The sequence below is a fragment of the Gallinula chloropus genome (genome assembly GCF_964237585.1).
Source record: "Gallinula chloropus genome assembly, chromosome: 1".
Taxonomy (NCBI): Eukaryota; Metazoa; Chordata; class Aves; order Gruiformes; family Rallidae; genus Gallinula; species Gallinula chloropus.
The window spans coordinates 78,523,448-78,539,676 of NC_140085.1; the positions used below are offsets into that span (position 1 = coordinate 78,523,448).

Sequence of the window (16,229 nt, forward strand, 5' to 3'; positions counted from 1 at the left end):
TACCTCAGTGCTAATGAAAATACATTTAGAGTGCTAATTTACCTTAGATCTCTGTTTATCCATCATAGCAGAGATATTCAAGGCCACTTTTACACTGTGTGCTGTGTAGAAAGAAGTGGTTAAAAAAAAGGAGAAAGCTTCTGAAGTGGTGTGTAGAGGGAAAGGTGCTCATTGTGGTCATCCCTAACTGCTCCACTCTGAGCGGAATGAAAGGATGAGAGAATGTAAGGAAGACTGTAAAAAAACCCCAAAATAACAACCAACCTCTGTGAACAACAAGCTACACTGAGAGGGATTTTGCAAAGCTACAGAAGAGGGTACTGCAAGGCCTTTCAACAGGTTTAGGGAACTTCATAGTAAGTGTTAAACAGTTACATAAGCCAAGTTCAAAAACAATATACTGGAAAGAAAGAGAGAAAAGCTTATGGATGGGGCTCTTACTGGCACATCAAGAGCAGTTTACTTTAAGTGACTGCCTTGGTCTTATTACAGCAAGGTCCTGAAATGACTATTTCTGTCTTTTTATATTTCACCCAAGTTGAGTGCAATGGTCTTTTCTTAAGCTGTCATACAAAACTGAACTTACTCTTTTGGATACAATGGGGAGCATGTCCACGCAAGCACTTCTGTATTTTTAGAGGCACTGTTTACTCCAAGTAGTTTTATTGTCAGCATAGTTTCCCTCGGAAGAGCCTTTATTCGTAGAGGAAAGTTGATTCTAAAAGAAAATCAGAAAAGAGAAAAATAAAAGTAAGAAACAATTCATTGTTACCAACAGTGAGAGGTTTTTCTGTTTTCTAGATGCCTTAACACATACATCAAGCTATAAATTATATGCACTCTGAAGGAAAATGCAACTGAGAGATCCCTTCAACATATTAATGAATATTGTCAATTATTATTTTTTAAGGGACATAATACTGGAGAAGAGGCATATAAAAACTCATTCACTTCAGTGGTAACCACTACAGCTGACAAAGGCAGCAAAAGCTTAGTTAAACTTATGCTTTAGAATTTATCTTATTGATGAAAGGCTATTTCAGAGCAAGCATCTTTTAAGGGCAAATTGTAAACCAATAGTTATTTGCGGTCTTGTGTCTTCAGAGGAAAAGACTACTTAAGAAATTGCTGTGGTTCAGCCCCAAAATGTGACTGAGCACCACATACCGATCAGTCCTGAAGAAGAAAGAGCCAAAGCCTCTGTGGGTTGGGATACATACAAGTTACTGACAAAAGCACCATGACAGTAGAACAGTAACAGCCAATTACACTCACACCTGGTGGTAACACAGAGAACCTTACCCACCCGACTATCACAGAGAGCTTCATGACACAAGGACCAACCCAACACCCCAGCCATGCTCGGACTGGCCCAGAGGCACCCTCTCCAACCAGCCCCTGTAATGGGGGAGTGATCTGTGTGGTGTGGGAACAGCCTGGGCTGACTCAGCTCACCTGGGCTGGCTGTTTGGGGGGTTGACTCTGGCCTGGCTAGAACCAGGACATAAACTAAGAGCTGCTTGTGAGTATGATAATCAAGCTCTTGTTCAGATGTATTTGGTGATATTCACCAACCACAATTTAAAGGCAGACTTTGTCTTAACAGCAATGAGTGATTCACATTTTTTAGTGAGAAAATTCAGATCCATCAATATTCATCCAAACTTTCTATTAACCATTAGCAAACTAATGGTCATTCAGTTTGTTTATATATATTATATTAATTGATTTACAATCATAGCTTAGAAAAAATCTAAAAAATAAGATACTTTCATGCTATGTGGAAAAATCATGCACGTAACTACCTAGACATGTGCAAGTTCTATAGTTTCTTTTTCCTGAAGAGAACATTTATGGTGGATAGTACATTTCTAGCTTTCTCTATGTATATTCAGTGCAAACCTAAATTTCTCAAGTGGAAAGTGAAATTAATTACATTTCTCTGTATAAACACAAATCAATATAAGAAGCTAAAGGCTAAAAGAATTATTCCACAATGACAACATAAGCATTAAGAAAACAAAAGATCTGCATAAGCTTGAGATTAGGAAAACAAACTAGAAGATAAATTTAAATAAAACAGATTCCATTTAATTTTAAGAGACTCAATCCAGACTGGCAGAACAATGCAGCACTCAGCATTTTTAAAAAGGTATAGTCATACTGAAGCAGTAAGCAAATGTAGAAATCAGTATTTAAAAAGTATAGCAGCCTAAAAACATAAGGTTTATGGGTAACAGAAAGAAGACATCGTAATAGTATAAGGTAAAATTAGCATAAGATTTTGATCCTAGTTCCAAATCTGTCGAAATTATACTGGCTTCAGGAAAGTTTCCTTGAATGCACTGCAGAGATACTGAAAGAAGGTTTTCAGCTGAAATTCTGAAGTACTCCAAATTAGCATTAGTGTCAAAATTTCAGATGATCGGTCCTAAACATTTGGAAATTATTCCAATTTGCATACCTCTCTCTTTGAATAACAAAGCAAGACAGCAATTTCCCACTCTGTCTAATTAACATGAATAGAATTGAGAAGCAATTCTCAACTGTCTTCCCACGTGTCCCTATTTATAGCTTTCAATTCTACTTTCCCTGTCTCATGCCCCCTTCCTCACTCATAATCAGTTAGAAACAATTATTGGAGAACTAAGATGTTTTACATGCCATAGTTAGTTCTGTCTTTTTCACTTATAGGCCAACAACTCTAGCAATGTTACATAAAACTATTCAATGAAGAGCTACACTTAACTTTAAAGAATCATTAATGTTGTGAAGAGACAAAAAAATTGAGGCATGCATTTTCTAATACAGACAACCATTAACACTCCTTGTGAACCTGAGGCAAGGAAAAAAACCTCACTGCAGGAAGCAAATGCTTGCCAGAAGCTCCTTAGGAAACAATACATACCACTACCAGATGTGCACGAGTAGGAAAGAACCTGGAAACTCTGACAAGAGGTAGACATGCCAAGAGTTGAAGCATGAGCCAAAGAGGAGCAAAATTTCTCTTCCAGTGCTGTGTGATACGCAGAGAAGAGGAATATCTACATTGCTTTTAAGAACTTTGATTTATGTGTGTCTGAGCTTACCCTGTTGGTCTTATCTGGTCTGAATGCAGAAAGCCGAGTCAAATGGATGACTAAGACAAAGCAAAGGAAATGAAACAGTGGCCAGAAATAAAACACCCTGTGTGTGAACAATTTCAGCAGTAGTTGAGAGGAACAGAGAAGATACTCACTGAAAAGGTGCTATTCACAGATGTTAGATAAAGTTACACAGCTGGTTTCAAAGGCCATGGGCCAACTATCAGAAGAGTACTCAACACAGAAGAGCTCTGGGGCAACCCAGACTTTGCCCTGAAATAGTATAAAGAAAATAGACAAGCCCCCCCCCCCCCCAACAACAAAAAAATATGGAGAAGAGGGAAACCCAATGCCAAGAAAGTGAGGTGATAAATGGCAGGCTTAATGCTAATTCCATATTTCATGGCTCTAGACTTAACATAAATTACAGAGGATGGAAAAAGAGGTGATGGTGAAATAAATATATTAAAATCAAACAGCTAAGACAAAAGAATTAAGAGGTCTCAGTCACTGAAAAATGAAACATGAGAAAGTAAGAAGGCAGTTTTTGGACAATTCTTTTTGTGCTAGATATCAGCCTATTTCAACTCTGCTCCAAGGTGACAATCCCACTTTTCAAACTGAATTTTCAAAGATTAGAACACACAAGATGTAAAGCAAAAAGGCTGCTCTTGAAAAAGGACAAACAGAAGAAACATTCAACAAGGCAAACTCCTCAGGTATCAAATGACCCTCATCTTTTCTGAGAACATTCCACAAATATGAAAAAAGAAGGCAAGAGAAACTCATTTAAATACAAAAGTGTATGAAGTTAAAGTTCAGCCAGCAACTGATTAAAGCATTTGAAAACACAAACTCAACCAATAAACAACAGCAAATGAAGCAAAGCTTGTCTTTGGTAGAAACTCTCTTACGAGATTCCTAATCATCAAAACATGACTCCATTTTTTTGCCTTGAGCCAATCTTAATCTAAGATCAGGACTCACTGTGAATTAGCTAGGTTTATTTTTCAGCCTGCTTGATCTCTAACTGCATAGAGAATATTTGACTTCCTAATGTAACAGAAGCTCTTCCTGGTGACCTTTTACCACATGCTTTTTCAACTGTTGTGATCAACTGAAGATAACATATGGGTTAGAATAAAAGTAGCACTTTAACTCAAGGCAAGAAACTCTGCAAAACCAGAAATTGTCTTCTCTGTAAACTTTTTACGCAAACATATTCCATTCTGGTTCAGAAAGATGACATTATAGCCAAAAGATATCTAAGAGTAAACATTGCTTAGCTACAGTTTTGAGTGACCCAGATTTGCAATAGGAAACAGTGCTACTTTGATGACATGGAAAAAACAAGTACAGTAATACTTCACTAATTCTCTCTATTTTTTAATCAATTCCAGCTGAAATTCTTGCAAAAGTATTAATTTTTTTTTTGTTTATATACACATATTTAATGTAGGAAAGTAAAACCAACCTGTTCATGAGTATTTTCTAAATTATGCCAGTTAGGCACATAGCACCTTCAGTGATAATATGGCACCACCGCTACTGTTCTTTCTCTCTGAGTATTTAAAAATATTCTGAATATACTGATTATTCTGTCAAGCTTGGTGCCATCTCTTCATTGTTTCTTAGAGAGTTAGCAGCACAAATAACAAAAAGCACATTTTCTCATTACAGAACTGTGACAAGAATTACATATTTAAAGTAAAACCGACATAAACATTTCCTTCCCTATGCATATTTTCATACAGGAGAGATCTTCTGGCGTCACCATCCTACCTAATATTCGAATAGTCAGACAGTCATACTGTGGTATGAAAACAAGTCATGCAGTCAGCTCCTGTCTTTGAAAGAAGACATTTGGGTTTGTTAAGTGATGTGTTAGATTTGGAATAAGAACATCATGATAGCTAGCATCATGATCGCGACATGTTTATGTTCTGCAGTAAATGCCTGCTTTATAGCCACCTCTTTTCTGATTAGAATCTACCTTGACAACCTGGGAATGTTTTAGGGACTCAAAGAAAGGGAGGGAAAGCTCTAGCTGTAATACTGTTAGCTGATTTTAAATACTCATCTGATATCTGCATTTTGACTCAAAAATAGCATCCGTTCACAAAATCCAGTTCTGGATACAAGTTAAAACATATTAAAGTAACAGTATGTTTGGCTACCTAGATTCTCAGCCTGGGATTCTGGATCTCAGGTCATTGGGTCCAAGAACTCTCCCTTCATGTTTTGAGAATTAAAAACACTTAGGCCAATCAATTTGAGGAGGAACATATATGAATACCTTTCATGGTTGAGAGAAATACTGAAACGCCTACCAAACAAATACAGTATTTTAGGTTTTTACTTTGGAATTTATTTGAAAATATTTGGAATTTACTTTGAAAATTATTTTTGAAACTCAAGCAATCAATAAAGAGTAAAAAGGTGCTCTTATAAACTAATACTATTAAGTGTCATACTACTCTAGATATTGTCTCTTACAATAGAGTCATTTATGACTCTAGGAAAGAATTTGTCCTGCACACTTAACTGGTTCTTTCTCTGAGAAACTTTTTGATGGAATTGCAGACATTTAATACTGATTTTGCAGAAGGAGAGTTTTAAAAACAAACCGGATGCTTTAGTCAGCTTTCTTAACATTTTCATAAAAACAGAAGAACAGTTTCTGTTCTAGTTATGGCTAAAGAATTTCTTTCTATTCTAATTTCCTACATTTTGTTTTAGAAAGAGGTTGTGTAGGACGCATTCCAGAAAGGCATCAGCCATTTTTGTTAAGACGTCAAAAATGCTTAAAAGAAATGTAATCCTTCCCCTACACTTCAACTACATCTGCCCATTAAGATAGTACCTGGTCAAAACTTTGACAGGGCAAAAACTCCTACAGAGGAAATGGGAATTATTTTTTTACCTTTTTTTTTTTTTTTTTAAATTTTTAAACACACAAGGGTAACAGTTACTGTCCAGTCATTTAACACTCGAACTCTAAGGACTCAAACTCCAAGAACTCAACTTTGGAATCAAAGTAGATGTTAGGCCCTAAAAAAAAATAATTTGGATGCTTAGCAGAAATGCAGCCATTTTGTTAGTTATTACTACCAAATCATAAAAAACGGTGTACTTCTCTCTCATCTATTGCAAACATGCTTTTTGTCATCCCATTACCTTTACACACAAAGAGTGTATGCTTTACTTTCACTTGGACTTATCTTCCTCAAATCAGACAGGCAAGTGACAGTTTGTAGCCTGTATTCTAAAATTCTGGTTTAAATCTAAGGTTCTCATCTTAAAACTGTAGATTTTTATTTAAAAAATGAAAAAAAAGAAAAATCCCAAAACCCATCAACCACCTCCCCCCCCCCGCCAAACAAACAAACAACCCAAAAGAGCCTTGTTCCTTCTGTAAGAACTCTTAAAGAAAAATTACAATAGGTTCTCAAGCCGGATTGTTTCCCTACTAGAGGTGGATCCAAAGGGCAGAAGTCCTCAAAAGAGAAAAGTATTACAATATTTGCGTTCATCTCCTTTTGTTTCCAGTATTCTTCCAGGATGCCTCAAGTGAATAAAAGCTATTCTCAGACCACTTCAGTTTAGAGTTTATTGTCAGACCAGATTTAGCTGAATCCTATTTCTCTTCCTCTGGCTATCCTACTCCTCTCTCGCTCCCATCTCCCCTGAGTTCCTCTGAATTCTTTGGAATTTAATTTGCTCAGAATACAATGCATGATAAAGATGTGGATTTTTTTTTAAATGAATATTTAATGTGTGAAATCTGTCAGACAAACATATATCAAATAACAAACCAAAACTTACTTCTCGTTCCACTCAGTAAGGAAAAAGAAGGATCTTTTAACTGGTACTTTTTTACAGATCTTCACCTGACATATTGTCTTGCCAGCATAAGTTAGTGAACAGGAAAAAGAGAAAGCCTTGTAGCTAAAAAAGGGAAAGAAAAAAAAGTATTAATTGTAATGTACAATGTCCAGCGCAGTAAATCTAGGGTTAACCATTCAGATCCATTCTTGCACAAAAAAGAACTGATATAATGAATATCATATTAATGGTGGGGAAGTTGTTTATTTTGGGTTGTTCAGAGTTCAAGAAAAGTACTTAAGAAACCCAGATTCTGTTATGTATGTTTGCCATCAAAACTAATTTTTTTCATTATTGCAGGCAACGGAAGTTTGGGCATAAGTTTTGAAGTGTTATAACTTGCTCCTCATACAACTTAAGTAATAAAAAAGTTTTTTTAAAAAACCTGAAGAGAGTCTATACTTTTCCTTAGAGCAACAGCACTAAAGTCCTCCATGTTGGTGTTCTTCAGATACTTAATGAAATAGCTTCTAGTGTAATTCAGATCTGGGGCTACCTGTTGGTTTCATACTATTCTTACTGGAATCTTGTAAAACTTCAGGCAAAATAGAGGAATAGTGTATAATCAAATGTTCTTAATTAGACCTGTAGCTTCCAGATTTTCCTGCCAATCTCAACTTCTGAGAATACTGTGTACAAGAACAATGAACATGGACAACAGTGTGAAATCTGAACAGCAGATTTGAAGCATTTACAGATCAAAGGTGCCTGGTTCTGCCTTATTCTGAAGAATGATGGTTCATTTCCCAAACATTAAAATAACTGTAACAATTATTGTAGCAGATATGCTTCCCTCCCCTCCCACCCCCACCCCCCCCCCCCCCCTTTTCAGGGAAAAGGATCTGGAATCTGTAGTATGTACGAGGTAGCGAGGCACAGAAAAGAAAAAAAAAATCTTATAAAACTAGGAAGCGCTTTTGCTTTTAAATATGGCATCTTTCCTCCAGAGTCTAAACATTACAAACAGTTGGAGGATAGCGTAGGAAATAATAGTTTTCAATATATCAAATTATTAAACATTGCTGTTTAAACAAAACTACTGATAGACAACATACAGACCATAAACACCTAATCCTGGTCTGTGTAGCACATTTTGCCCAGGTAGCCTCCCAATGAGTTCAAAGGCATGACTCTATAGTCTTGTCTAAAAAATCCCTGCCTGTCATCCAGACAGAGACTGGAATCTGATTTTTTTGGGGCTGTAGAACCAAATGCAGCCAAACATGAATCTAGCAACATTATAGCACTGGCAGTAAATAAGGCACATCTGCTTGGGATTTAAATGAGATAAAATAACAAATGGATAAAAGAAATAAGAAGGAATTAAAATACAGTAAAGAAAGAAATGTAATCAGTTTTGCAACATTATACTGAAATTTGTAAGGTCTGTACCTATCTTTTTAATGAGGACAGAATAAGAAATTGATAGCATAAAGATTGACAAAAAGCCAACCCACAAAAGTGAACTTGAGATGGTTTTGACAGGATGCTAACATGATTCTGTAAAATACAAGAAAACTTGCTCTCCCTTATCCCAAATGATTAAAAAAAAAGCCAATTATTGCATACTGGCATATACAGAAAAAATACAATGAGACAGACAGTGAGGGATGTCATAATTCTAACATTTATAATAGATATTATATATATATGCTGTAATATATAATAAAATACATCCCATGAACAGCAGCAAGATCATAAAATGAGACCTTTGGGAAAGGCAAAACGAGAGCTGTGACACAGCCAGCATGAATTCACGCAGTGCAGAAACAAAACCATGGAGTAGGCATGTGAATGAAGTTAGTAAAAGTATTTGAGGAAAGTAGGTGTCAGAGCAGCAGTCCATGCCAGCTATGAATATTGGAAATTAAAAAGAAAGAGAGATTCTCACTTCCACATGCTTGAACATAGCATTCAAGTCATCAGTGGCCTTTAGGCCATATGTAATTTCACATTTTTTCTGGTAAAGTATAAAATTCAGTGGAAATGCCATAACCATCTGAAAAATTAGCATAGCGATTATATTTCTGTATTTATTACCTTAAGTAATGCAAATTCTCTCAGATTTTTATTAAACTGCTAATTACAGCTAATGCTGTATAGTACACTCTCTTGCTCAGTTATCCCACTGGTTTTTAATCTGTAATTTGGAATTCAAGGTAAAGTGGGATCAAGGGGAAAGTATCAATAAAAACTTGGAGAGCAGCATTTTGACTCATAAAAATAATGCTACCAGACTGTATTCACCAGTCTTCCTTTGATCACACTGGTCTGACAAGAGAAAAACATGAGTTTTGCTCAGAGTAGGAAAAACAGCTATTTGAGAAGGCAATTAATTTGACCAAATCAATGATCAGCTTTTCATTAAAGTTGTCTCCCTCTTTTCCTTCCTGTGCTATGCTGATAAACTCGGTTTACTCAGACCTTTAAATTATACTTATTTCAGTCACCACCTATAAAGAGTATCATCAACACATATGCTTAGACAAGTAATGAGGTCTGGAATACACCAAGGGCAAGAATTGCTGATAAAGCCTCATTCAGATTGGGTTTAAGGAACAGCAGCCGTCTGTTTAACTTGGTAAACTGGCCTGCAATCCTTCCAGTTACTTGCACTGCATAGGCCACACGAAGTCCCAGTTGAAATTCGCTCAGTGTACAGCACACAGCCTTCCCCTCCTGCTGAGTCTGTCTCAGAAGCATTCATACGCATAGCCATGAAGGCCACTGCCCTGTAATTGCTTCTACTGCCATCCTTCCACGCTGGTCAAGGGCAACCATCTATGCCACTTGATTCTCCATTTACGTGACCTAGAAATCTAGTCATTTAAGCTAAAGTAAATGCACTTTATTGCAGAGAACCAGTGGAGATACACCCACTTACTCAGCCTCTAACACTAATATAGGAGTATCACCAAAGCAACAGAGGTAAGCTAGTATCTATGAAAAATATGTGACCTAAGAGACAACACCTCTTCTTATGAACACCTGCTGGCCCTCCTCCTACCTGTTCACCCAGGCTTCTGGGATATTATGGGCAGCATAAACAGTGAAGCTGAGCTGGGAATCAAGGCTGATGTCTGCACATGAAGGGCTTTTAGGTATGCTGGCAAGCTGGAAATTTGCATCAAAGCTCCTGCTGTAAACATGGATGAGACAAGAGATGGCCACGGAGAGCTCAGTCACAGCAGCCTCTATTAACGCTGAGAGAGAAAAATAAATAAAGGTTAGTAATAGGTAATTTATGAAGAACCATATTTATCTTAAACCATCAGTTAAGGCTTTGAAATGCTTCCTAACAAAATTTAATTAAAATGACATAACCTACCAACTGAAGCCAATTAGCCATCTGTGCTTCAGAAACCAGTCTTAGCTCATTTCTGGTGTATCATTAACAGTCTTTCATTACACTGCTTTCAAATTAAGGCATTTTCAAAGTAAGCATTTTAAACTACAGCAAGTTAGCGTGCGCCTCAGATATGCCATTTTAGTCTGTTAATTTTTGTGCTGGAAGAATTTTTATTATGTAGGTATATTGTAATTTCAGCAGTGAAGTAGCTACCTCGTTCAAGCAACCTGGCAATGCAGTAGAATGGAGAAAAGGCACAGGTTAAACTTTAAGACTATAAAACTCTAGGTAAACAATTCATAAAATATATATAAAAAGCAGCCACAATCAGACATAGTCAGCATTCAGATGGTCACGGACTGGTGATTACATTACACAACGATGGACACTGGAATACGTATCTGTACATATACATATGAAATGCAGGCTGTACCCTCATTTAAATCACACCTTTATTTATGTTATTGCCTCTGGCTTAAACTCTGCAGTGCTCTTTTTCTGCAATTACTGGCTTTTATCCATCTTCCCCCTCTCTGTGTTTTTTGGAGCAGCTAGGGACTGTCTGATTGCCAGTGTAAATTAAAATCCCCAATCCTGGCAGCCTCTATCAAGAGAAAAGAGCTGGTACAAGCACTCATTTCTCAGGCAAGGGAGAGGTTGGGAAAGAAAATATCACAGCACTTCATATCATTTCAAGATCAGGTTAATTTGTCTTCCAAGAGGAGTACCCCAAATTCTTCTTGAACTCAGAGGTTCCTACATGATCAAGAACATACTCTTCGCAACTGCTACAGTTCCTGAGATACTTCCTAAACTTTTCTGGCCACTGTATTTAGCAGCCTTCTATTAGATGTCTTATAGTGTCTACAGAAAAAAAAAATAAATAAATTCCAGGAACAGAAAGCATAAGGTTAGGTTAGATTAGCTTCTTATACTTGAGATAGGTGCTGGAATCTTGCCCAACTTCAGGTACAGATAGCACAATCCACTCGATTCAGCTATCTCATTTTCCTGACAGAAATGTCTTCAAAATCTTTGGGTCTGGAATTATATTCGACTTCTTAAAAACATTTTTGCCTGTAAACCAGCAGATACTCAGAACTCAAGTCACAAAATGCATTGTAAACAGTGCAAAGGAGTTATTTCAGTCTTCATTTTGTAATAGATAAATTTCATCTATGTAGCAATACAGATATACATAAAATTGAAATAGTATGACATATAGTGGGGTTTGCCACTGGAAACACTAACAGCAAATTATTACACTCATGAAGGACTGCCTAGAACACTGCACCTTGTCATGTTGTAATCATCTCCCACATATGGAAACTGAATCATCTGAGGCACCGGCAGGTTAAGAACACTCAGTCCTTTCACTCCCCGTACGTGTGTAGTTCTCTGTAGAGCACTTGGTTTTAATTATTTTTTGATTTATTCTCTACTATTTTCTCCATTTATAAACCTCCACTGTAATTTTTCTGAATACATCTCTTGCTCTAATGAATTTTTTTTTCCCTAGAATACCATTTTATTCTCACAGTCAATTCTCTTGGACTGGTAATAACTTGGTACCTTCTAAACGAAATGTTTAATTTGCCCTGAATTCTTTTAAATTCCAAGGAATTGCCTTTGGTCATATACATAAAGCCTTCTTAAGAACTACAGAAGAGGATACCAGTGGACTATTATTCAAACCATTTTTTTCTACTTAAACTGAAAAGTACCACACTATTTACATTAAGGAAAAAAGCTACTTTGGAGACTCCCTGGCTCCAATCTGTTCAAAGTAGCAGTCAGGTAGATGTAAGTGTATCACAGAATCATAGACTGGGTAGGGCTGGAAAGGACCTTAAAGATCATCAAGTTCCAACCCCCCTGCCACGGGCCGGGACACCTCTCACTAGACCAGACTGCTCAAGGCCCCATCCAACCTGGCCTTGAACACCTCCAGGAAGGGGAAATCCACCATCTCCCTAGGCAACCTGTTCCAGTGCATCACCACCCCCATAGTGAAGAATTTCTTCCTAATATCCAATCTAAATCTGCCTCTTCCAATTTAAAACCATTTTCCCAATCCTAGAACTACATGCTGTTCTAAAATGTCCCTCCCCAGCCTTCTTGTAGGCTCCTTTAAGTACTGGAAGGCTGCTGTAAGATCTCCTCAAAGCGCTCTCTTCTTCAGGCTAAACAAGCCCAACTGTCTTAGCCTGTCTTCATAGGAGAGGCACTCCAGCCCTCTAAGCGTCTTTGTGGCCCTTCTCTGGACCTGTTCCAACAGTTCCTTCTTTTGCTGGGAACTCCAGAGCTGAATACAGTTAATAGTGTAATAGCAAAGCTCTTATCTATGTAAAATGGCTTACTGAAGTAAATTATTACTAAGCAGAACCGTCTCTGCATTTTCTCCAAAAGAAGGTGGAATGTGGTTCAGAGTCTCTTTAAACTCCCTGCTGGGCAGTGAAAGGTACTCTCTGGCCACCAGCAGTTTTTAGACAATCTGTATACTAGCCTGTAAGGCAAGGTTTCAAATTTTGCTTCCAGAACAGGAGGAAACGTATTATAGTTCAGCTAAGCCACAGAAAGGAAGGAACCATCCCTAGACAAAAAAAAAAGGCACAAAAAACATACTTGATGGGGTATTTTCCATAATAGAAAATTCATGCATTCTAGGCAAGGAAGAATAAGAAAGAGGCTTTCTTGTCTGCAAAAGAATGATTGGCATGATTTACCCAAGTCACAAAACTGAATGCCAGATATGTAAAAAACAGACAAGCCAAAAAAAAAAAAAGAAAAAAAAAATTCCACCAAGCTGAGGAGAGGAAGGAAAAAAAACCCAGAAGCTGTTCATCAGTTATTTGTAACATGATTCATTCTGTCAGTGGTGAGGTGAAAAAAGCTTCCTGGGTGTCAAGGACCTTCCCACCCTCCAAGATCTGTGTGGCTAGATGTGGCAAGGTTAAGTCTTCCCTCAGTTGCAGGCGATGTCCATTAGAGTCCCTGCTGGGGGGACTGAGGAAATATCCTTCTTCCTCACTCAAATTTCCACCTTTCACCCCTGGTCTTGCAGAGTCTTTGCCTGACTGCAGAAATGGAACCAATTTGGGGTCCCTCAGGTGTAAACAAACGTCCAAGTATGAACTAGTTTGCAGCTGCAGGATTTTTCTGTATTCATATTCATACTCTTGTCAGCTCTCAGTTTAAAAACACTGTTTTCTGTGCCAGTCAGCCCTTTTTTTCCCCTCACTTTACTCATTAAGCCCGGTAGCAATTAACTAAATTAACAAACATCTTGGCTAGTCTATAAGTGTCCATTACTCACAAGAGTTGGTCAGCATCTTTTCACTGTATTTTTATGAGCTGCTGAATAGGATTTGGTAAACTGAAATTATATCACCCATTCATGAAGCCAGAGAACTTTACTGCTTTTTATAACTTTTATGATTAATAAATCTCAGATGAGAAAAGTACTACGGTGTTTCACTGAATTACACAGCACAGGCTGTGGACTCCCTGCAGCAGATTCACAGCTTCAGCTACGCCAGAGTTTATTTTCTAGAAAGGTGTCCCAGGCATAGCCAGTATCTAGGAGACAATGAACACACCACATCACAAAGTGAAGTGTGACCAAGATTAATAATCTCACAACTGAAACTCATGATTTTCTCCTGGTGTGAAATCATTCATTATTACCCCCTCACTGAGGGTAAGAAGAAATGAGACCAAGGAAAATGAACTTTAACCAGTTGCCAGACATGCTTATTTCTGACATAGGTTCCTGCACATGATGTTTTCAGGAATAAATTTCACCCTTGGTGAGAAACAGAACAATCCACACCATTCCTGAAAGTGTTAATGAATATGCCTGCAGATGGAGATTTAGCAAGGAATGTCCCAGATTATTCCTTACAGAAAACCACTTACTTCTTCTCAGTCCAGTATTGCAATCCACATAGTATTTTGGTGCAAGGCCTTCCAACACAATAGGAACTTTGCTGTTACAGCACTGGCAGATGAAGTCAATTCAGTACGTGCTAAACACACACTCTCTGACTCAGTATGCACTTTTTCTTGGGGTAAAACATGACTAGTTCTGATTGAGCAGAATTTGGAGGGAACACTTAAAACCCTTTTCACATCTTAAAGATATTTTGAAGGGCAGGAGCTTTGACATTGTTTTTTTCCCCACTTATTTTCAGAGAGAAGAAAAAAGCAAGGTTTAGATCACACACATAAACCTCCCAGGAAAAAGACCCTGAAGATTTAGCTAAACTACTAAGCAGCATTCATTAGATCATTATTATAATAAGAAAAAGGCAAAACATTAAAATGCTGTAATGCAAATAATGAGATGGAGTTTCTGGACACCTGTATTTACCTTATAGTTTCTTTCTACTAGCTGAAGAATCCTATGAATTATCCCTTGAAAGAAAGAAACTTAAAAGCTGTCCTGGTACCAAAAACATCTCTGCTATTAGATGCTTTATAAGACCTTGTTACCTCCTAGTCTTTTTCCCCCTCAGAACTTGACAGTTGTACTTATTTACAATGTGGTCTTAGTGAACACCTTTCTCCCCTCCCCCCAGCTTTCTGAACATAGCAAAATGCACCATAGCAACAACTTAGAGGCTTAGAACAATTCTTAGATTTCAAAACAATGCAGGAGGCACCCAGATGAAATACAATCAGTAAAAAGCCCCTGATATTTTTCCATATTCCAAAACAAAGAGTGATTTTTCCAAACCAAAACTGTAATTGCTTTGCACTAAAAAAGAAGGGAGTGGAGATTTGACTTTTATAGAGGAAAACCTTAAAAAACAAACAAACAAACCACTGACAACCAACCTTTCCATTTTTCCCCCTATTTTGTATTTTTCTTTAAAAAAAAAAACTTTCTGGGGTGAATATTTTTATGATTTGGTCTAGAAGCAAGGTCTATAAACAATTAGAGAAGCTTCACACCCTTAAACGTTACGATGACTTCATTAAATTCGTCATCATCAAGGTATGCATTCACACAAAAAGGCAGAAATTCCAGCAATTCAGTTGGAAAATGCTGTTGATTCAATATCATCGGTGTATGGTGCATACTCAACTTTCTGGGATGGCTCCCAGAGAACTACTGATCAAATTCCAAAAGCTGCTTATTATGTCTGATCCGATGAAATCCCTGCCTGAAGTAGCAAGGCTGTAGACAATGTATAAACATTCATTCATCAGCTTTTGAGATATACACACGGACTCAGTTTTGTACCGGCTTGCAGCCCATCTCTTCATACTCTTGACTGCAGCAAATTCCAATACTACATCTCTATTAACTTCAATAATCTTACTCTTTGTTTTCTGGGAACACTTCATGCTGCAGAAAGGTGCTGACACCTAGAAATACCTATCATTCCTCAAATTCAAGAAGAAATAAAATCATAGATTGAGTGCCGAAACATTAATGTAATCTTCTAAGGACTTCCTACAGAGGAAAAAGGAGGTGATGTACGTTTAAGAATAATATGGATAAGTGCTGCTCTATTCACAGCAATGGAATAAATTTGGTCTACAGAGATAATACTGTTAAAAGAGTCAGTTATTGCAACACTAAATCCAGGCTAGATATTTTGAATATAGCCTTTGACTTGCTTAGTCCATGATGAATGACTTATATCAAACCTCCGATAATCTTTTATTAAAGAGAAAGATTAAAGCAGCTTCTAAACAAATTATTAAGTAAGGCTTTAATTTTAATAATATCTTTTATCTTTACTCTTTTGTGGTCAAGAGAGGTTATAATGAAGAAAACCAAAACTCTTAAGATACTCAGGGTAATAACTATCACTCAGGGGAAGAAGAGGAAAAAGAAATTATTAGCTGGAGTAACTTGATTGCTGCTCTTTGCTGTTCAAATTTCATGCTGCCTTATTCAA

At 37.2% G+C, this 16,229-nt stretch overlaps 1 protein-coding gene across 1 annotated transcript in view; it reads right to left on the reverse strand.

Annotated features, from left to right (window-relative positions):
* The window catches only part of PIK3C2G (phosphatidylinositol-4-phosphate 3-kinase catalytic subunit type 2 gamma), a gene marked incomplete at both ends in the record, with an annotated part of 207,905 nt that overhangs the window by 143,057 nt on the left and 48,619 nt on the right, over positions 1 to 16,229 (reverse strand). Inside the window, 3 exons of the mRNA XM_084261632.1 lie at positions 587 to 718; positions 6,909 to 7,031; positions 9,976 to 10,171. Of these exons, the coding sequence (XP_084117758.1) occupies positions 587 to 718; positions 6,909 to 7,031; positions 9,976 to 10,171 (451 nt within the window). The remainder of the gene's footprint in view (positions 1 to 586; positions 719 to 6,908; positions 7,032 to 9,975; positions 10,172 to 16,229) is intronic.